General features: G+C 40.8%; 2 protein-coding genes across 4 annotated transcripts in view; one reads left to right on the forward strand and one right to left on the reverse strand.

Annotated features, from left to right (window-relative positions):
* MAPK14 (mitogen-activated protein kinase 14) overlaps positions 1-20,184 on the forward strand; it is an 83,537-nt gene extending 63,353 nt beyond the window's left edge. The window contains exons 9-12 of one of the 3 annotated variants that reach the window (XM_054491211.2): positions 5,402-5,481; positions 11,997-12,075; positions 16,885-17,058; positions 17,811-20,184. In XM_054491211.2, coding sequence (XP_054347186.1) covers positions 5,402-5,481; positions 11,997-12,075; positions 16,885-17,058; positions 17,811-17,878 — 401 coding nt within the window. In that variant the 3' untranslated portion in view covers positions 17,879-20,184. Of the gene's footprint in view, positions 1-5,401; positions 5,482-9,617; positions 9,698-11,996; positions 12,076-16,884; positions 17,059-17,810 lie in introns of those variants that run through there. The other 2 variants (XM_054491212.2, XM_054491213.2) reach the window with 2 other exon arrangements.
* LOC134739718 (ADP-sugar pyrophosphatase-like) lies at positions 662-2,744 on the reverse strand. The gene has a single exon (XM_063666164.1). The coding sequence runs from the start codon at positions 1,813-1,815 to the stop codon at positions 1,414-1,416; it is 402 nt and encodes a 133-aa protein (XP_063522234.1). The 5' UTR covers positions 1,816-2,744; the 3' UTR covers positions 662-1,413.
* Positions 20,185-23,436: the final 3,252 nt, after the last annotated feature.

The following is a 23,436-nucleotide window of genomic DNA, read 5'->3' on the forward strand; positions in this document are numbered from 1 at the left end:
TCTGCTCACTGCAACCTCCACCTCCCGTGTTCAAGTGATTCTCCCTGCCTCAGCCTCTCGAGTAGCTGGGATTACAGGTGCACGTCATCACGCCCGGCTAATTTTTGTATTTTTAGTAGAGACAGGATTTTGCCATGTTGGCCAGCCTGGATGTTCTCTCATTTCTAAAAAGCAGTTTCACTTTAGACACCAAAAGCAAGTGTCCTAATAAACGCTGAAGAAGAAAAATATTTTATTAGATTATTTGCCCTTTCCTCTCTAACTTGAGAATACATTTTCTCAGAAAAAAGTAGAATCCTCAGATTTGTCCATAAACCAAGGAAGGGTACCTTAAGAAATTTTCTTTGTGTTACAGTGAAAATGACTATTTTGACAACCTGGAAGATAAGGAGCTAGGCTAAGTCTTATTCTAGTCTATCCTGTCTGTCACCAGGAAGATTTCCTACCTTCCCAAAGGTTAGTGCTCCACTTTGCCCCTATGTGGATTTATGTCATTGGAAATTGCTGCTCATGGCAGGTAGGTCCTGCAGTTGGTCCTTTTATTCATCTTCAACTTTCTGGCCTGTGGAGGTTTTTTAGGAGTCCCTGGAGCACTTAGAACTGACTAGAATATCCCTCTTTTACCTTCCCTAGAAATATCCTGTTATGCTTAGTGTTTTTTTTTTTTTTTTTTTTTTTTTTTTAACCTGTTCATTCTGACTGACTTTTGCGTCTGTTAAAGATGACTTGGTCTAAAGAGTAATCTTAGGCTTAAGTTGTTCTTTTCTTCATTTGTTTTAGAAAGATTCAGGAGATTTATGATTTAAATTTTGACATCGTGATCATTACAATTAAAACACATTTTAAAAGTAAAAATATTTTCTACCTAAGAGAAAAAGGGCTAAACCTATTACAAAGGATGGCTCACTGTGGAAATAACTGATTGTCATGATGTGGTGAGTTTTGCTTTACTCCGCTAAAGTGGCTACGTGAAGCTCCTTCTGGTCTTAACTGCCTGGGCAAATCATAGTGGCCTTATAGTAGCTGGTACTGTTGGAAGACTGGCCTGTATTTCAGTGGATTTGCCAGCTTTTGAAGAACCCATGGTGATTTCTTCTGAGGTTTGCATGTTTTAACTTCCTTCATGCAAATGCTTTTAGTTACTAAGATTTTTATTTTACGTTGTGTGTTTTTCCATGGAGTATGGTCATTCTGTGTTTTGAGGGCAAGGCAGTGGGGTAAAGCTGAGTTGAAAAGCGTAATATGGCTCATCTTTTCTTTTTTTTCTTTTTTTTTTTTTTTTTTGCATTTTGTGCTGCTTTTATTTTACGAAAAAGCTAATTCAAATCTACATTAAACTAAGTTGAATACAAAGTCTTTGTGAAGAAGGCCTGTTAGTCTCGTTTACAAAAATGGCCAGTGTCGTCTTTGGCCTTAAAATTTCAGGACGGGCACTTCAGATGGCTTCGCATTTGCATGTTTCAGTGCTAGAGCATGGGAATAGACTCTGACATCCACTGTAAGATGTTTTTCAGGTACGAGAGCATCGAGTCTCTGCAGCAGGTCATTCTTGGGTAACGAAATGACTTCCACAAATTTTCCATCCCCTGGCTTTGGCTTGGGCCTTACATTTTCTGCGTCATCTCTGTTAATGATTACTGTCACGATGTGTGTGGTACAATTTGACAAACCTGGGTCCATACAGACCGCTGGAGAACACTCGGCAGCGTCCCCTTTGTAGCCAGTTTCTTCCTCAAGCTCCCAAAGAGCAGCTGCTCCTGGGGTTTCACCATCATCTATGAGACCTGCAGGGAACTCTATGCAGTAGCCACCCATTGGTGGTCAGGACTGTTTCACCAGAACGATACACTCGTAGTGAAGCGTTCTCTGCAGCACAGGGATGACCGCTACATCATCACCAGTCTGTTCTTTCCTGGTTGTATGTTTCACTGAGTCCCAAATTCCAGTTCTACCAATAGGAGCCATGTATGTTGTTTTTTCAAGCTTGACCCATTTTCCTTCTGAAATTAACTCCTCTGAAATAATACAGTGTTTCCATTCTGAGACGATTCAGTTGGTTCTTGGCTCTCCCTTTTCAAACTAGTCTTTACAGCCCTCAGGAGAGAAGTTCACCTCCAAGGTGTAGGGGTGACAAAGGGAAGAGGACAAAAGAACTACTGGAAGCAGCAGTGTCAGCATACACCGGTGCCACGACTGAAGACACCGGCACCTCCCGAGGTGCTGAAAGGATGTGCCATGGCTCATCTTTTCAAGTCAACCAGTATTTATCAAGCTGCTCTGTGGAAGGTGCTGGGGACAGGATGGTAGCTGTCCTTAAAACCAGAATGATCAGACTCAGTGGAAAGAGAGTTAGAAGAGTTACTTGAACAACTGTCTCTGATTATAAAATAAGATGGAGTGATAAATACACTAGAATAGAGTTATAGATAAGCTATTGAAAAAAATCCAAGAAGACTTCATGGCAGAGTTCTTGTTTGAATAGGACTTCAAAGTGTAAATAGGAATAGAAAAGGCTTGGAAGGACGGGAGAAGGGGGAGGTATTCTGCTTTATGAGTTACATAAATAAGTACTTGGAAGCTTAGAAGTGCCTGGAATATCTGATGTGAGTTGAAGCATTGAGTGCATTAAAGAATAATAGTTTGAGCCAGAGTCAAACTAGGCTTGATTCTTCAGGCCTGATACTGTTTCATGCTAGCAGAGGTGGGAGAGAGAGGGTTTCCCAGCTCATTGACGTAATGAGCCACTGTGACTAATGGAAATTGCATATTCTTCAGGTAGGTTAGGGTGAAGTTCAGGTAGTTGAGAAATTCACAGCTCAGAGAGCCTGTCTTCCTTAGAGAGAGTATAAAAATTGACTCTTGGCCGGGCACGGTGGCTCACGCCTGTAATCCCAGCACGTTGGGAGGCCAAGGCAGGCGGATCATGAGGACAGGAGATTGAGACCATTCTGGCTAACATGGTGAAACCCCGTCTCTACTAAAAATACAAAAAATTAGCCGGGCGTGGTGGCGGGCGCCTGTAGTCCCAGCTACTCTGGAGGCTGAGGCAGGAGAATGGCGTGAACCCGGGAGGTGGAACTTGCAGTGAGCCGAGATCATGCCACCGCACTCCAGCCTGGGCGGCAGAGCGAGAGACTGCGTCTCAAAAAAAAAAAAAAATTGACTCTCATTGTTAAGTAGTCAGAAAGAAGTCTCTTAAACAAGAATACCAATATCAAAAGCTTCATTTTAGAGATTACTTTTGATGCATATATTGTAAAGCCACTTGTTTGAGATTTGAAGTAGTCAAGATTTTTCCTATATATGATTTACTTTATCTTGTGGTGGCTACCCAGTTAAATATATTCCTGAAGAGTGTTAATGTGAGGAAACTAAATTTTTGTAAATTGAGTCATTTTAGATGAGCAAGAATTTTTTTTACTGATTTCTATTGTAATATAATTAATCTGATTATTTTAGAGCAAGACAGTAGCCATCCCACCCCCATTCCTACTCTGTCCCATGAACATAATGCTGTAAGATTTTTTTCTTGTCAACATCTTGAACTGAGAAGCCAGTATTAAAATCTTAACCTTTATAACACACTGATTTTTGCCATTTGCAGATGACAAAATTCCCTGTTATTCTTAATTTAGAAATAACTTATATGAGTGGACTTTTTCTAGTTTGTTTTTGCTTGCTAAAGAACACAAGTTGTTTGGGTTTAGGATAGGGTTTGGCGCACCTTTTCTGAAAGGGCCAGGTAGTTAATAATTTAGGCTTGGGAACCATATGGTAACTGTGCTTGTTGTAATTGGAAACACCTATAGACTGTACATAAATGAATGGGCATGGCTGTGTTCTAATAAAACTTTATATATAAAACAGGCAGAGATTGGGGTTTGCTGACTCCAGCCTAGAATTTTCTTCCATTTAAGCTGATTTCATGTCTGAAAGAAAGTAAAAGACAAGATGTCAAATTACTGCATTAAGTTATTCCTATAATGTAGGCACCTGTGGCTTTATAGAGACTGTTGTTTTTAAGTGCTGCTATGTTGCCTTTATATGTATAACCATAAGCAAAAATTTCTTTCATCTTGCTCTACCTTTTCCTCAAATATTTTGACTACCTGTCATGTACCAGATGTTAGGCTGGGGATAAATGGTGAAGAGGCAGAGTGGCCCCTGTCCTCGTAGAGCTGTAGACCAGTACAGGGGGCAGACAGTAAGCAAACAAAGTAATTCTAGGCTGTGATAAGCACTATGATGTTATCAAGCATGGTGCTGAGAGAGAATTGGGGGGTGGGGTGTTATGTATATAGAGTGTTGAGGGGAGGCCTCCCTTAGGAGGTGAAGTTGAAGCTGAGACCTGAAGCCAAGAGGATTTAGTCATGTGAAAAACCTGATGGGTCAGAAGACAGTCATCCTCCCCTTCTCCCTCCCTGGAATGTCAGTCAGTATAAACGTGGATAAACTGTTCACATTTTCAGAGGAAATATTAAAAGCTATTTTATAATATTTTTCCCCCTTTTTTTAACTTCCTTTTTAGGTAAGACTAAAAGCAATGAGAACAAATTTTTGTCTTCTGGTTAACACATGCACATACATTCTGAGTATACATTGAGTGTTGGCTACCAGGATAAAAGTTTTGGCATTGTGGCCTATTATTTAGAGCCTTTGGGATGTGTGAAGTTTGTTAAGCATTGTTCATTTGCATTTTGAAACCGCCTGTATTTGCGTTCTCATGGTGCTCCTAAAGGAACATGCGGTGGGAGAGCACCCTCTGCTGGCGACTCTCCCTCATAGTGCTCTGCCTACTATAGCCAGTGTGAGAGGCGAGGCTTCCCTTTCCAGAGGGTGTGCTCCAGTGGTCAGGCTTTGGGGTCTCACAGGGCTTCCACTGTCATATCACAAGCTCTTTAGGTCACGCTTGGGAGAATATTCATAAATAGACTTGTACATCCCTAGCTCCTGTGCTCTGCTGCTTTTTTCCTTATCTGTGGCCCTCTAATTATTAGTGCACTTTGCTGAACTGGTTACTGACACTGTGGTGGCAGATGAAGAGGGCAGTGTAAACTGGGTGAAGCTCTTGTGTTTTCTCCTGCTGTCTTTGGCAGCTAAGGACCAGCTAAAGTTGCCTCACTTTACTGATACATGCTGTTGACAGATGCATAAAATGAATATAAAGTGGATATGTGTGTGGTAGCATTTTGAATCTTTGTACAGGAGGAGCATGTCCTACGTGAAGTGATCATCCTGCAGGAGCCTTGACCTAGAGGGATTCACCATGTTAGCTAGGTTTGGGGTGTTTCATTTTTGTTCTCGGTGTGTTTTGTTTGTTTGTTTGTTTTTGTTTTGTTTGTCATCGTTTGTTTTTCATTTTTATTTTGTCCCAACATTTTCCTTTATGGTCCACCATTAGATATTGATCAGTTGAAGCTCATTTTAAGACTCGTTGGAACCCCAGGGGCTGAGCTTTTGAAGAAAATCTCCTCAGAGTCTGTGAGTTGATGCTTTGTAATTATCTGCCCTGTTGGGAGCCTCTGCCACTTACCTTCTACCAATCTGTACTTTGACCTGGGTATGTTTGTAAGCATACATGCCCTTTGTGTGCTGACTTACAGGATGAGTGAGGTATAAGACAGTGTGAGTGTGTGTGTGCGTGCACGCATGTGTGCCTGCTTGCATGCACAAGTGTGTTTTATTTTCTATCTGGGTACACACTAAGATCATGGGAGCCTCCATTAGACAATAGTATCCCAGTAAAGCAATGAGATTTGAGATTCTAATTCATTCCAAGAGATTAATGCAAAATTTGTGTCTCTGTCCTCAAGCCCTGACTTTCTTCTTTCTCGGAAGTTTCACGTATGCTCTAGAGCTCTTTTCACTGTTTCTAGTGTTTGTTCTCAGAGCATGAGCTTCACCGTGTATTTAGTTTAACTTAATCACTAAAAGAATAAAATGTACATTGTCTGCACACTGTTGCCCCTTCCCATAAGTTATTTTTTGTTGTTTTAGAATAGATGCTCACATATCCTATGTAAAATGTTTGTTCCCAACAGAGGGACCTTTCTACCCAGTCCCTAGACCCCACTCAGAAGAAACAACTTCACTCCTGATACCTCAGATACACAGGAATGTGGTTATAAATTTTCCTCCTATTGCCTTGTAATTATAAGTTAAATAACCTGAGACAGAGTTTGGAACTAGTGCTCTCTTGCTTCTAAGCAGGGACTTAGACAGAAGCCATGGGAATGTGACTCTGGCTTACTTTTGCTATGATTTCCTGCTCTTGGTCATTTTCTTGGGCCAGAGGCATGAGAGAAGCCATGAAAGCCCAGCTTTTCTTCCTTTTTCCCTCGATCTGCCGCCAGGCAGTTGAACAAAAGAAAAAAGGAGCTATGGAGCCAAGCTCCAGTTATGCCTTCCTGGATTCTCCTCCCAACATTTATGACTGAAGGGGCCCTTTGCCCAGTTGGGAAGACGACTGGGTAGCTTGAGGCAAGCATAAGCAGGTGAGTTGGAACCGTTCGTCATCTTCCTGACAAAATAAAGAATACCATCATCTGGTATGTATCTGGTACATTTCTTGAAAGGATCCCAAAGCCCAGTGTATTTCTGAACCTCCACTCTGAATTTATTTCATTTACTTATTTAAGATAAAGAAGCAAAGCCCAGAAGGGCAGTGACTTTTCCACGTCATGCACTGAATCACGTGGCAGAGCTGAGTATAGATCTCAGATGTTCTGATAGCATGATCCAAACTATAATCCCATGTGATTACACACTATTTTGAAAGTCATTGTCAGTGTTACCACAATGTCAACCTAAAGAGGTATTTTTTTCCCCTTTATGATATGTAGAAGCTGGATTAGAGTGAATCAAAGATATCAGGTGATGCTTAGAAAGAGCAGTACTTTTTTTTTTTTAATTAATGTTTTTGCTTAGAAACACTGTCTTACAGTAAGAGGACCTAAGGGCAGAGGGAGGAGCTCAATTAATAAATAGTGCTAATGAGACCAAGCAAATTCATTTCCTTCCTGAGAGTGTCTCCTAGCAGCCCTTTCTTAGTCTTCTCTTCCATCCCAACCATCTGCCCTATAGATACGTGCTATTAGTCATTTGGAATTGGATTAGGAATTCAAACCAAAGTCTAGGTAAAATAGTCAATAGTATTTATCTGTCATTAATCCATCACTTATTTTTAAGAAAGAAACACTGAGTGCACAGCCTAATAATGGAGGTCCCTCTGTGAAATGAGGCACATTATACATTTCAACAGCTCTACTGAAATTGAGTACCGGAATACGGAACTTAACTCAAATAATACTATATTGAGTATAAGAAAAAGAAAGGTTTTTTTTGTTTGTTTGTTTGTTTCCTACATAATTGGGGCAAGTGGATAAAAGTAGTTTAAACATCCTAGGGGGTAGACAAGATTAATTTGATGTTCATGACACAGCCCAAGTACCTGTTTATCTTAAAAGCACATGATGTATGGGAACAGAATGGAAAAATAAGGCCAGGTGAGTAAAATTGTTCAGAGATTTTAAAAATTAAAAAAAGAAAAAGACATTAGTGAAGGAGTATAGTAAATAGAAAGCCAACAGCTGTTTTCATTCTCCTGAAAAGTAGTGAAGTAGTGATGGCAATAATTATGAAGAAATTGAATGCTGAGTAAGAGAATGCAGTAATGGATTTAGAACCTATTAGAATGAGCCGTAGGAAAAGGTATAAATGGGTCGTGATGGAGGCCAAGGATAGAGAATTCATTTGGTTAATGTCCCAGTATCTATAATAATAGTGACAGAACAAGAAAATCATATTAAGAAAGCAAAAGCAGACTGTGCACAGTGGCTCACATTTGTCATCACAGCACTTTGGGAGGCTGAGGCAGGAGGATCACTTGAGGCCAGGAGTTTGAGGCTGCAGGGAGTGGTGATCGTGCACTGCACTCCAGCCTGGGCGACAGCAAGACCTTGTCTTTAAAAATAAATAAACTAATTAATTAAATTAGATAAAAAAGCGAAGACCTGACTCACTCACATTTTCCTCCAGAAATAGAATCTTTCTAACTTCTTGACAGAAAGGGGATATAATAACCTCTTTGACTAAAGGAGACAAAGACAGAAAATGTGCAGGCCAGGTATCATTCACAGAAAGAAAGGGGAAGTGGAGGATTTTTACATTTTAAGACTCAACTGGTATTCTGCTATTGCTGGTTTACTTTGTGGCCCCTTTTTGTTATTTCCCTTGGCATGAAAAGTATCATTTGTTATGTGATTTGTTAAAGGTAACTCTAAATTCTGTTATCTATACTCGTAACAAAATAAAGAATTCGATCATCTGGTATGGATCTGTTAACGTTTCTTAAAAGGACCACAAATCAAAGTGTATTTCCTACCCCCTTTGGAATTTACTGGCCTCTGTCTTTGGGCTTAGGGAGCGTGAAAGGCAGCGTGGAGCACATGGCTCTAGCTCTCTCCCCGTGGCCAGCCTTAAACAGATTACTGCTAAGTCATCTGACCACTAGGGAGTTCAGTTCAGAGGACGAGCTAAAGTAGAAAAATTATTTGGGAAAGCCATGAAGAAGTAAAATTGCTTGGTCATGGTGCTTATTGAAGATGACGCTTCACCTGAATGAGGGAATTAGTAGTTAACAAGAACAGGACTAGAAAAGGGGTTTATTGAATTACATTGAAGATTTTTAAAATCTCATCACATCTGCTATTAGTAGGAACATGATAAACAGTTCTGACATTTTAGAAGCGGGCGAGTTGTATCAACATTGATGGAACAGTTAAAAGAGAGAAGTTGTAGTACAGCTTACATATGTGCCTATACATATAGAAAATCTCATAGTTCTGCCCTTGTCAGATACTTGCAGAGTATTCTGCAGACTTCCCTCCAGCTGTTTGTTAAATGAGGTTAGTCTGTTCGCTTGTTGAAGAGACTTGTGGAGGAAATCATGTGGCATGCTTTAACACTGTCAGCAGCCTGTGACTTCTGTTTTGCCTTTGCCATTAGCCTCTAACCTGCTCCTCTTCTCCTCTTTCTTCATTTACCATTTTGTGTTTGTGGCAAGTATTTTAAATGTACCACTAACTAATGTCTTTGAAATGTGGCATTGCTTATTAACCCAGATGCCCACGTGTGTCTTAATTCCGAGGGATGGTGCCTTGGAGAACCTGTGCCGCAAAAGTTTAGTATCTTCCTTGAATGGATATGTTGGATATTTTATTTTGTTCAAAGTTGAGTCAAAATTTTTGGAATCATCTATATTTCTCCCACAAACAAGTTTTGGCCATCAGTACTTGAAAACAGTTCTCTGGCTGGCATCCTGGATCAAGGGGCAGTCTGTTTCCAGGGAACCTAAAATATTTAACAGTAAAGATGATGCTAAAACCAAAGAAAAGTAATTTTTCTTATCTGCATGGCCAGTCACTGGCTACATGCCTAGTTACTCATGTCATTCACAGAAGTGTACTTTAGCATGCAGCCGTGGGCTCTTGGGTAGGGGGAATGGGGGGTAGGTTTTTTTGTTTGTTTGGGGGGGCTTTTTGACCTTTTTAAAAACTTGAGTTGAAAATTATTTTTTGCACTGTATGTTTAACAATGCCCTTGACTAGGCATCTAAGATATTAACCAGCTTCAGCAGATTATGCGTCTGACAGGAACACCCCCCGCTTATCTCATTAACAGGATGCCAAGCCATGAGGTGAGAACAAAGAGACTGTACAGGGATGTCGCACTGAGAAGCCACATTCTCTTTTTATTGCCACTGTATAACCAACAGTTTTTAACATCACTGGATGCTTGCATGTGCCTTGAGGCCTGCCTATGTGCTATTGCAAGATGTTGACTTTTGGGATAAAATGTCATCCAGTCCTGTGAGATTGGAAATATAATTAGTAAGCTTGTAAATGGAAAATTGTTATTTTTATATTTGGTTGTGTGAATTTAGTGCTTGTGAGGCAGTTTCTTTGTAGCTGCTATGCCTGTAGCTAGGGTGTGCTACTATCGTGACCTTTATCAGAAGGGTAGTTAACTGAAGTCCATTAGCATGCTTTCCAATTCATCCACTTTTTTAATGACCAAAAGAGGATTCTTTATTTAAAAACAAAACAAAACTGAAATATCCAATACTAATACGTACTATATTTAAAAGAAAATATACAAATAATATAGAATAAATACAAACACTTTGGTACAGTTAGGTACCTTCTTTATTAACTACTTAGTCTAACTCGTTTTATTATCAGAGGTGATTGGGGCACTTCTTTCTTTCTAAGATACCCTTAATATTTTGGGGAACCAGGTTGGCATCACAGAGGGCCCTTCCCAGCAGCTTTGTTTCTACTTCAGCTATATTCAGGTCATCTTTTGATTTATCTTTATTAAAGGGATGACTGTTCTCTGAATGAGATAGTTCTCTCTTACCTGTTTTCCCTTCCTCTTTTTATTTACATGTTCAAGTAGAAAGGGATTACAGCCATTTATGTATTCAATTCCTAAAACTTTCTTTTCAAATCAGAAAGATTCTCAATTGCTTTTCAAAGCAGACCTTTCCTCTGACTCCACATGCAATAATTAAGAAGCTGAAGGCTGGGCGTGGTGGCGTGCACCTGCAATCTCAGCACTTTGGAAGGCTGAGATGGGAGGATCAGTTGAGCCCAGGAGTTTGAGACCATCCTGGGCAACACAGCAATACTGCAGGTCTCCAAAAAAATTTAAAAATTAGGGCATGGTAGCACATGCCTATAGCCCCAGCTACTTGGGAAGCTGAGGCAGGAGGGTTGCTTGAGTCAGGAGTTCGAGGCCATAGTGAGCTGTGATTGTGCCAGTAACCTCCAGCCTAGGCAACAGAGCAGAGACTGTGTCTCTAAAAAAATTTTTTTAATAAATAAAGAAGGTGAACTTGCCCAAGCAACCAGATTTTTTTTTTTTTTTTTTTAAGACAGGATCTTATTCTGTCACCCCAGCTGGAGTGCAGTGGCACGATCTTAGTTCACTGGAACCTCCACCTCCTGGGCTCAAGCTTCCTGGGCTCCATCTCCCTGCTCAAGCGATCCTCTTACCTCAGTCTCCCAAGTAGCTGGGACCACAGGCATGCGTCACCACACCTGGCTAATTTTTTGTATTTTTGGAGACAAATTTTCACGATGTTACCCAGGCTGGTCTCAAAGTCCTGGCCTCAAGCGATCTGCCCACCTTGGCCTCCCAGAGTGCTGGGATTACAGGCGTGAATCACCGTGCCTGGGCAACCAGAACTTTTTATAACCTTGTGTGTGTATCTGTAAACATAAATATACATACATACCTTTACTGTTGGACTGTATTAAAACAGGAATTTTAAAGAGGTGGTTAAGATAGCAGACTTTGCTTCTGAAGGTGATAGTGGGATAGCAGATAATGTTTCTTAAACTCTCACTTGGAACCAAGTACTGTGTTAAGAAGGTACTAGGTTTGTTATCTCTAATCTTCACTCCAACCCTGTGAGGTAGGACTGTTATATTAAGTTTATATTAACTTTTTTGTTACCAGTGTTACTTTGTTAGCAAGGTTTAATACTGATATCCTTTGATGTACTAAGAGCACCTACTGAAGTCAGCACTATCAAAAGACTGCTGGTCCAAGACTTTCTTTGGGAATACCAACCCCTCTACCAATTTAGCTGTTTGAGAAGGCTGTCTCAGGGCTACTTCTTACATATCTTGGCTTCAGTTTTTAAACTTCTCATTCTGTGATCAGAAAGCTAATGAAAGAGAATTTGATGGATGAGCATTCTCGTTCACTTGAAATGCAACTGTGAGAGATAGCAGGAATAAAGAAGGTGATGATCATAACTAGGGAAGTTAGGATGGCAGTAAGAGAGGAGTTTTATCAAAGACAGTTATAAATATTGGAGTTAGTGGACTTTGTCAGTTAACACTCGTTCCTTAGCAGGACCAAGATGCTTTCTTTGAGAGCAGTAACATTATTAAACAAAGTCATTCTGAAAACCCTTGTTTTTTCAGGCAAGAAACTATATTCAGTCTTTGACTCAGATGCCGAAGATGAACTTTGCGAATGTATTTATTGGTGCCAATCCCCTGGGTAAGTTGACCATATCCTCACCTCATGGATATTGAATTGGTTATGATATAAATTGGGGATTTGAAGAAGAGTTTCTCCTTTTGACCAAATAAAGTACCATTAGTTGAATCTTGGAAGGTGATAAATATGGCTTTTATTATCTATTTGTGTTGTCAGATTTTTTTTTTAATCACATGAGATGCTTGTATGTTTAAATGATCACAGAACTTGGGATTGGGGGAATGGGCAGGTACAGTGGAGAAAGGAGAGAAAGTAATGGGCATGTTGAGAGAAAAGATTGGCGAGGCAGGAAGAAGCAGATACGGAAGAAAGCTATAACTTGTTCACAACTGCTATGGATTTATGGTGTCCCTGAGTGGAGGACAGAAACTACTGAAGTGCAGGTGGGTGTTTAGAGGAGCCACCCAGGAGCTCCCTGCAGGTGCTCTGCTCTATCGGTAGCTGCCGTTGCTACAGATCCTGTCATCTTCCACACTCATGAACTTTTCCCCTCCCTTCTTCTTTCTCTGCCCTCAGAGGCGTAATCATCCTCTCCTGTTTGTGGAGCTTATTTGCTACCTAAACTTAAAGGAATGGCTTCATATGCCTTCAGGATCCTTGGCAAAGGGAAGTGATGGTGGCAGCTGAAGATACGTGTTGCCTTGGCTAAAAAAGGAGTTGCTTTATTATTATTATTATTATTATTTTTTTTTTTTTTTGGTAGCATCAGGGTCTCGCTCTTTTACCCAGGCTAGGGTACAGTGGCACAATCATAGCTCACTGCAAGCTTGAACTCCTGGGCTCCAGTGATCCTCCTGCCTCAGCCTTCCAAATAGCTAGGACTACAGGCATGCATCCCCATGCCTGGCTAATTTTTTAAAGAATTCTTTGTAGAGACAGGGTCTCGCCATCTTACTAATCTTGGACTCCTGGGCTCATGCAGTCTGCCCACCTCAACTTCCAAAAGTGCTGGGATTCAGACATGAGACACTGTGCCTGGCGGACTACATTCTTTGAAGGGGAGGACTGATGTGTGCTTCAGATCCCCCCTGAAAGCTGCTTTTCCTGAGGCTCATTTCTTGACTCTTGAGGAGGGCAGTGGACAGTGCTGTTTAATGGTGGACACAGAAGGATCAGACCAGGACCTCCCTACAATAGGGAAGGGAGCTATGCTATGGTAACGAGTATAATCTGCCTTCTCACTTTTTTTAAGATTGTATTGTGTGGTGTGTTTTAAAATCTCACTGCATTTCTTTGCATCTGTTTGGGTCATCTGTCTTCTTAAGGGTCTTGGCAGCTATGCTTCAGGTTTAGTTTTATCTTTTTGAGGGCTGACAGCCATGCTGACCTCTTTAGAAGCTGGGGTGAAGGCTAGGTGATTTTACCTTTCTAAGTACTTCATCCATAGTGATTATGGAGAGGAATTTTAGTGTCGCTGTGATAATTCTTATAGTAGCAGAGATGCTCATGCTCTTTGAAGTATTGGGCAGTTGTGGATGAGTTCATGTCAGCCTTGGAGACGGAGAGTATGTCATATCTCAGCTGGGTCGCTCTCCTGTCCTAGGATGAATCCACAGTCTCATCAGGGGTGGGTACGATTCTACTGAGACTGGCTTAGGTTTGCATCTGCCCTGGCATGCTCTCATTGGCTTTGTGTGATTTATTTGAGCTGTATTATCTAGTTCAAGGGTCTGTGAGAAGCTCTCTTTGAGCCTTAAGTACTACAGGATGTTGGGAAAAGATGTTGTGTTCTTTCTTTCTTTTTTTTTTTTTTTTTTTTTTTTGAGACAGAGTCTTGCTCTGTCGCCCAGGTTGGAGTGCAGTGGTGCGATCTCGGCTCATTGCAAGCTCCACCTCCTGGGTTCAAGTGATTCTTCTGCCTCAGCTCCTGAGTAGCTGGGACTACAATTGTGTGCTACCACGCCTGGCTAATTTTTTGTATCTTTAGTAAAGACGAGGTTTCACCGTGTTAGCCAGGATGGTCTCAATCTCCTGACCTCGTGATCTGCCTGCCTCGGCCTCCCAAAGTGCTGGGATTACAGGCATGAGCCAGTGCACCCAGCCCGTCGTGTTCTTTCTTGTCGTCATTCTGTTCTGAACTTGTTTCATTTTATAAGCCTTAAGTTTTAAACAGGGCAGTACTCACTGACACCCTCTTAACAGAGTCAGAAAGATGTGTTAATTCATTTTTTAGGGGGAGAGGGTAGATATTTGTGTTCCAGCAGCTTATTTAGGTCACGTACCTCCTGATAGGTCTTCCCATTCTTTGAAATCATGACATTGAAACCTCCAAAAGAACTAGATACCACTTTGCTAATGAGTTGAAAGGAGGCTTTGGTCCATCTGGTGCTCAGCACTGTACTTCTCAGCATTTAAACGTGCCTTACAGCGCATTGCCAAACAGTGATGTCATGTAATGAGGCTCCCCTTGCTGGGCAGATGGAGAACAGTGTTACTATCACAAGCTCGTGCCCAGCATATTAACTGAGCAGGAACATGCCAGAAATATAAATATTAACAGCTCTGTTTTGTCAGCCACTGACTTTGTTTCACTGCTATTCCCAAAACACGAATTAAAACTTAAATTACCCCTTGATGTTAGTGTGTATATTTATCTGTCAAGATTTTTTTTTTTTTTAAGAGATGGCATCTCACTCTGTCACCCAGGTTAGAGTACAGTGGCACAGTCACGGTTCACGATAACCTTGAGCTCTTGTGTTTAAGTGATCCTTCCTCTTCCCTATCCCAAGTAGCTGAGACGACAGGCACATAACGCCATGCCCAGCTAATAAGATCTTTGAGGAATCTTTTTCTTGCCCCTGATCTTATTGGTTATAAGAACGTAGTCCTTTTTACCCTAGGGGTAACAGAGACTTGTCATATAATCTGTGTTCAATTATAAAATCAACAGCTGATAAAGTTTCTTTTTCTAAGAAGAGAAGACCATCAGAAGAATATATATATATAATCCAGGCATTCACCTAGTACTGTAAAGTGTAAACTTATGAACTTGAATTGACACATGAATATTCACTTTGTTTCTGTATCCCCCTGAAGCCCATATTTCTCCAGTGGATTACTCTGGAATTCAAGCTGTAGGATGGGTGTTTTACAGCCTCCAAGATACACAGCAGTAGATCTCTATAGGAAGCTGTCCTCTTCACTACTCACCCCCACCCCCTCCATATTTAAGGAGTAATTTGCAAAGTCTCAAAAGCCTATTTCACCACAGTGATAACTGGTTATATGGCAGTATTTATCCTCCCAAGTGCCACCATGCTGAAACACAAAAATACTCATTTGAAATATAGAGTTAGACAAATTACCATTTTGTAACCCCTTATGAAATAATTGCTTTTGGGAAGGAAACCCAGTGAATGCAAAAAGCCATAAGTGAAAAGAGTGGATATTTACTTGGTACCAAAATATTCCACAGATTACTTGCTTTGGTCAAAGGGGAAACATCTTAACCCAGTGATCATTTTAGCTCATTAGTAGTGGGACAGATGGCCTTAATGCACTATCACGTACACAGCATCACCTGTATTTTTGCTGAAAATGTTTAACCTGATTCTTACCAAAATTTTTGACCTAACTTCTAGTTTTTGGGAAGTACAGGGGATAGCGGAAAGCAGGGTATAGACACATGACAGCAAAAGAAGCAAAATCAGACACATCCCAAGAAACGGTCATTCTCAGGACAACCAGAGGGTCTCTTTAGATCAAAATCAGGAAAGAACAGGGCTTAGAAGTAAAAAGATTATTCTAGACTAAGAGAGACTAAAGAAATCCAGTCAGTTGCAGTGCATGGCCCCTAATTGAATCCTGGTTTCAACAAACTAGTTCTAAAAGACAACATTGGAATAATTGGAGAAATTTTAACATGAACTGGATTTTAGATGATATTTAGAAATTATTTGTCAGAGATGATAACAGTATTATGATTATATAGGAAGATGTCTTCGTGTTGAAATATTTGGGGAGGGTAAAGTGTCATGGTCTATAATTTTATTTTAAAACAGTTCAGAAAAAAATACATATAAAGAAATATAAAAATGTTAATTGTTGAATCTGTATGCTAGGCATATGAGTGTTCACTTTATCATTGTTTTTACTTTTCTGTTTCTGTATATTTGAAATTTTTCATAGTGAAATTTTTTAAAATAAAATTCCCTTTGATTTTAATACCATGTCTCACCCTCATCACCATGTAAACCCCCCAATTTATTCACTGTTTGAAGATCTGTTTGATGAATATTTGATGTTAGTAAATAAACAGCTTAGGGGGACAAAAAAAAACAAAAAACAGCCCTGCCTACCTATTGTAGGTTACTTTAGCTGTAGGCTTTTGTTTTTATACAGTTTGACTATACTGGTAGCAGTTTGACATTGACGTTCCACAAAAGCCTGTTCAAACAGAATCCCAGTCATTTAAAAAAATTCTTCTTTAGTAACATATTATTTAAAAATACAAAATACAGGAGGAGGGTGAGGGTTGAGAAATAACCTATCGGGTACAATGTTCACTATTTGGTTAATGGGCACGCTAGAAGCCCAGTCCCCATCAGTCCGTGGTGAGACCCATGTAACAAACGTGCACATGTACCCCCGAATCAAAAATAAAATAAAAAATTTTTAAAACATACAAAATACAGATACACACACACACACACACGTAAAGGAGAAGAGGGCTAATATATCCTAGAGTAGGTATTTTGGAGGAGAATTCTTTGTTTGGATATGAAGGGTCAAAACTATGTTTGCTCAATAAGGCATACTTTTTTGTAACATGTTAAAAACTCTTTTCCTTTATGTCTATGGTACTGATAGCTGTCGACTTGCTGGAGAAGATGCTTGTATTGGACTCAGATAAGAGAATTACGGCGGCCCAAGCCCTTGCACATGCCTACTTTGCTCAGTACCATGATCCTGATGATGAACCAGTGGCCGATCCTTATGATCAGTCCTTTGAAAGCAGGGACCTCCTTATAGATGAGTGGAAAAGTAAGTCCTAAGGGCAGGATTAACATCTTGAACCACTAACCAAAAGCGGTGGGAAAAATAAAAACTGAATGGTCATAACCAACTTGCTAAAGCTTGTAGTTGAGGTCTCTAATGCAGAATGAATATGTTCTCTGGTGGAAACTGTTGTAGACAGTGATACTCTCTGGACCTTTGAGATACTTATGTCTGGTCTGATTTTATGCACAGCCCCTCACATAGGAGCTTTGCATGGAGAGTTGAGGTTTTCAGAGTCATTGCATATACAACATCTCTCTGAGCTTTTACAGTTTTACAATTAGTAGAACTGGGGCAAAGAGAATTTATGTCTTATCAGTTAACTTAGAACTAGTTAGGGACATAGCCAGGAATGGAACCCGTGTATCCTGTGTCCAGTCCCATATTCTTTCCACAAAACACAAGTTCAGAACTCTAGTTAAATCCCAAGAGCCAAGACCGTCTGTTGCCGTAGCTTGTGAGAGTGTTCTTTCATTCTTGAGCACCTCCGTAGAGAGCTTAAAAGAAGAGGCACTCAGCGATGAAAAACATGAGAAAAAAAAATGGTTCTTTTCTATGTCCTTTGAACTTCTGTGTGTTAACGTGTTCCATTAGGATATTACCTACAAGCTGTGAGGTAGCCCATCAAACCACTACCTGGACAGGGAGGAAGGATCTTGAGCTTAGAAGTCAGAGTGCTCGCCAGCAAAGAGAATGGCCTAAACTCTCACATCTTACTTTTCCTTCCCAATTTCTAGGCCTGACCTATGATGAAGTCATCAGCTTTGTGCCACCACCCCTTGACCAAGAAGAGATGGAGTCCTGAGCACCTGGTTTCTGTTCTGTTGATCCCACTTCACTGTGAGGGGAAGGCCTTTTCATGGGAACTCTCCAAATATTATTCAAGTGCCTCTTGTTGCAGAGATTTCCTCCATGGTGGAAGGGGGGGTGTGTGCGTGTGCGTGCGCGTGCGTGTTAGTGTGTGTGCATGTGTGTGTCTGTCTTTGTGGGAGGGTAAGACAATATGAACAAATTATGATCACAGTGACTTTACAGGAGGTTGTGGATGCTCCGGGGCAGCCTCCACCTTGCTCTTTCTGAGAGTTGGCTCAGGCAGACAAGAGCTGCTGTCTTTTTAGGAATATGTTCAAAGCAAAGTAAAAAAATATGAATTGTCCCCAATCTCGGTCATGCTTTTGCCACTTTGGCTTCTCCTGTGACCCCACCTTGACGGTGGGGTGTAGACTTGACAACATCCCACAGTGGCACGGAGAGAAGGCCCATACCTTCTGGTTGCTTCAGACCTGACACCGTCCCTCCGTGATACATACAGCCAAAAAGGACCAACTGGCTTCTGTGCACTAGCCTGTGATTAACTTGCTTAGTATGGTTTTCAGATCTTGACAGTATATTTGAAACTGTAAATATGTTTGTGCCTTAAAAGGAGAGAAGAAAGTGTAGATAGTTAAAAGACTGCAGCTGCTGAAGTTCTGAGCCGGGCAAGTCGAGAGGGCTGTTGTACGGCTGCTTGTGGGCCCGGAGTAATCAGGCAGCCTTCAGAGGCGGTCATGTGTGCATGTGAGCGCATGCGTATACGTGCGTCTCCCTTTCTCCCTCACCCCCAGGTGTTGCCATTTCTCTGCTTACCCTTCACCTTTGGTGCAGAGGTTTCTTGAATATCTGCCCCAGTAGTCAGAAGCAGGTTCTTGATGTCATGTACTTCCTGTGTACTCTTTATTTCTAGCAGAGTGAGGATGTGTTTTGCACGTCTTGCTATTTGAGCATGCACAGCTGCTTGTCCTGCTCTCTTCAGGAGGCCCTGGTGTCAGGCAGGTTTGCCAGTGAAGACTTCTTGGGTAGTTTAGGTCCCATGTCACCTCAGCTGATATTATGGCAAGTGACATCACCTCTCTTCAGCCCCTAGTGCTATTCTGTGTTGAACACAATTGATACTTCAGGTGCTTTTGATGTGAAAATCATGAAAAGAGGAACAGATGGATGTATAGCATTTTTATTCATGCCATCTGTTTTCAACCAACTATTTTTGAGGAGTTATCATGGGAAAGATCAGGGCTTTTCCCAGGAATATCCCAAACTTCGGAAACAAGTTATTCTCTTCACGCCCAATAACTAATGCTAAGAAATGCTGAAAATCAAAGTAAAAAATTAAAGCCCATAAGGCCGGAAACTCCTTTTGCTATCTTTCTCTAAATATGATTACTTTAAAATAAAAAAGTAACAAGGTGTCTTTTCCACTCCTATGGAAAAGGGTCTTCTTGGCAGCTTAACATTGACTTCTTGGTTTGGGGAGAAATAAATTTTGTTTCAGAATTTTGTATATTGTAGGAATCCTTTGAGAATGTGATTCCTTTTGATGGGGAGAAAGGGCAAATTATTTTAATATTTTGTATTTTCAACTTTATAAAGATGAAATATCCTCAGGGGTGGAGAAGTGTTGTTTTCATAACTTGCTGAATTTCAGGCATTTTGTTCTACATGAGGACTTATATATTTAAGCCTTTTGTGTAATAAGAAAGTATAAAGTCACTTCCAGTGTTGGCTGTGTGACAGAATCTTGTATTTGGGCCAAGGTGTTTCCATTTCTCAATCAGTGCAGTGATACATGTACTCCAGAGGGACAGGGTGGACCCCCTGAGTCAACTGGAGCAAGAAGGAAGGAGGCAGACTGATGGCGATTCCCTCTCACCCAGGACTCTCCCCCTTTCAAGGAAAGTGAACGTAAAGGCCTCATCTCCTTTATTGCAGTTCAAATCCTCACCATCCACAGCAAGATGAATTTTATCAGCCATGTTTGGTTGTAAATGCTAGTGTGATTTCCTACAGAAATACTGCTCTGAATATTTTGTAATAAAGGTCTTTGCACTTGTGACCACATATGTGTTAGGAGGCTGCATGCTCCGGAAGCCTGGACTCTAAGCTGGAGCTCTTGGAAGAGCTCTTCGGTTTCTGAGCATAATGCTCCCATCTCCTGATTTCTCTGAACAGAAAACAAAAGAGAGAATGAGGGAAATTGCTATTTTATTTGTATTCATGAACTTGGCTGTAATCAGTTATGCCATATAGGATTCAGACAATACCACTGGTTAAAATAAAGCCTATTTTTCAAATTCAGTGAGTTTCTCAAGTTTATTATATTTTTCTCTTGTTTTTATTTAATGCACAATATGGCATTATATCAATATCCTTTAAACTGTGACCTGGCATACTTGTCTGACAGATCTTAATACTACTCCTAAAATTTAGAAAATGTTGATAGAGCTTCTTAGTTGTACATTTTTTGGTGAAGAGTATCCAGGTCTTTGCTGTGGATGGGTAAAGCAAAGAGCAAATGAATGAGGTATTAAGCATTGGGGCCTGTCTTATCTACACTCGAGCGTAAGAGTGGCCGAAATGACAGGGCTCAGCAGACTGTGGCCTGAGGGCCAAATCTGGCCCACCACCTGTTTGGTGTAGCCTGCTGAGAATGGCTCTTACATTTTTAAATGGTTGGGAAAGAAAAAAAAAAGAAGTAGTAGATTTTGTAGCATGTGAAAAGTAATGTAAAACTTAAATTCCAGTATCCATAAATAAGTTTTATGAGAACAGAACCACATTCATCTGTTTATGTATTGTCTGTGGCTGCTTTTGTGCTACAGTGACAGAGGCAAATAGTTGCAGCAGAGACAGGACCTCCAAAATGTCAACCATTTACCATCTGGCCCTTTAGAGAAGTCTGCTGACCCTTGGCCCAGGGCTACAGTTTTCTCATCTATAAAGTGAAGTTCAGGTTTTTTTCATCTTTGACATTCAAGACTATCTATAAGCCATATATTTTTATTATAAAACTGCCAGAGAGAAGGTTTGGTTTGTATATATATGTGTACGTTGTTTGTAAGCTTTTAGGCGAATGTATTTGATGACTCTGTTTTGTCTTAGCTGGCTACGATCCTTGAAAATATTCTTCAGAATGACTGAATTGCATCACGGGATGAAAGAGTCACGGGGTCTCACAGCTGAGTTCTCAGGGACTTTGCTGATGTGCTTCCTTTCTTGGTGTCCTTGGAATGACACCCAGCAGGTGTCTCAGGGCAGATTGTGGGGCTCAGCCTGTGAGGATATTGAGAGCTGGGTTTTTGTCCAGGCCCTGGCTGGCAGCTGGGAATGAAGGCAGTGATCGAAGGCAGACCAAGCATAGTCTCCTTTCCATCCCCAGTGACTTCATAAGGAGGTGAGAGAAAAGGGCCCCGGTTGTTACATGGGGTCCTTTAGCTCCTGTAAGAATCAGATAGTTGGCCGGGTGAGGTGGCTCACGCCTGTAATCTCAGCACCTTGGGAGGCTGAGGCGGGCGAATCATGGGGTCAGGAGATTGAGACCATCCTGGCTAACACAGTGAAACCCCGTCTCTACTAAAAATACAAAAAATTAGCTGGGTGTGGTGGCGCACGCCTGTAATCCCAGCTATTTGGGAGGCTGAGGCAGGAGAATGGTGTGAACTGGGCAGGCGGAGCTTGCAGTGAGCCAAGATCGTGCCACTGCACTCCAGTCTGGGTGACAGAGTGAGACTCCGTCTCAACAACAACAAAAAAGAATCAGATGGTTGTAGGGAGTATTTGGCCTTCACATACCAGACATGAGAGTAGCCTTCCTCCTAGGCTTCTGAGAAGAGGGCCTGCTTAGCCCAAGGAGAGCTGACACCAGAAAAAGCTCCCCTGAAGTGAATCCACTTAAAACGGGGACCAAAATTTCATAGTATGTGGTGGACACTGGGGGATAGGGGAAACCTGAATGGAACTTTAATCATGAAAATGAAACAAAATGACAAAAGTATGTTCATAATTTTAAAGATATATTAATTCTGACAAAGAAGAAAAGTTTTTGAAGTGAAACTGATTTTATATCTTACAATAATTTTCTCCTTTGATTTTTGCAACATGATCATAGAAGGAAGTTTTGCAAAAATATTTGAGGGCTTCATCAGTTTTCAGAGGGCCTCTTGATATTTTGATATTCACATTCTTTTTTATAAGTATCTATCGGTGATCACCTCAACTTACCTTTTATTGTTAACTGGTCTGAGTCTGTCACCCACACTTTTCAGAGCTTTTGCTTAAGGTTTGAGCAGTTTTCTAGCATTATTTATCAACTTCATCAAATCCACCACCATTTGCAAGATTTGTGATTATTGCAATTAAGTTGCATTCTATTTGTGTCATTTGTCATATACTTACAATATAACCATAGAGACTAACAGAAGACCAGAATACAGTGGGCAGGATAAATACTTTGGCTTCAGGTACTTAAGAAGCAAAGAGGGACTAACTTTTTATAAATAGCTCGTTAGTGAATGTTTTCACATTGGGATGACTTTCACTTCTCTATATAATTTGGTAGCTGCAAGGACTTGGTTAATGAATATGCAAATAATAAAGACCCCCTTTTGTTTATAATGCAGATATGTTTTAATAATGTACATGCCCTTTGAATTTAGCATTTACACTTCTCAGAAGTCTTCAGCCTGAGCAACATAGCTGGGGACTCTTGACTCTACAAAAAAATTTTTTAAAATTAGCCAGGTGTGGTGGCGCATGCCTTGTAGTCCCAGCTGCTTGGGAGGCTGAGGTGGGAGGATCTCTTGAGCCCAGGAGTTCAAGGCTGCAGTGAGTCATGGTTGTGCCACTGCATTCCAGCCTGGGTGACATAGTGAGACCCTGTCTCAAAAAAAAAAAAAGGTCTTAAGTGCACAAAGTAGAATGTTTTTCAGTGTCACATTCTTTGTACAGCAAAATACTGGAAGTAACCCACATATCTATGAATAAGGACTTGATTGAATAAGATGGTCATCTGTGCAGTAGAATACCATCCAGCTAGGCATGGATAGATGTGCAACATACACTGTGAAGGAGAAAACGTCAGTGGCAAACTATAGTATCCTGGCCCCCTTTTTTGTTGATAGGTAATGCCTGGCTAGGAAATGAATATACATTGAACTGTTAGCAACCATCTCTAGGCAGTGGGATTGTGCCCTTTAATTTTTATGCTGTTTCTGTAATGTGTACCTTTTTTTACACTGAGAGTTTTGTTTTGTTTTGTGATCAGAAGAAACCTTTTCTTTCGTTCTTTTGTTTTTTAATGAGAAAGGTGTTTAAAGTCTGTGTGACCTGGGGAACCATTCTCAAATTTCAGTTTTGCCAGGGCTAGAGCCCAACCTTTCAAGGCAGGAGAATAGTTGCTGGAAAGAAATTGCACCCAGCTGTTAGGCCTCTGGCAAGCAAAGCCGCACCAGTACTTTGTAGAGGGATTCTCCACCCAGCTGGGAGGGTTTGGTGGTTTCTTCTTCGGTAGAAGGGTGTATTTTAAGGATCTTAAGCAGGATTGACATCTCA

This window comes from Pongo pygmaeus, chromosome 5 (genome assembly GCF_028885625.2).
Source record: "Pongo pygmaeus isolate AG05252 chromosome 5, NHGRI_mPonPyg2-v2.0_pri, whole genome shotgun sequence".
Taxonomy (NCBI): Eukaryota; Metazoa; Chordata; class Mammalia; order Primates; family Hominidae; genus Pongo; species Pongo pygmaeus.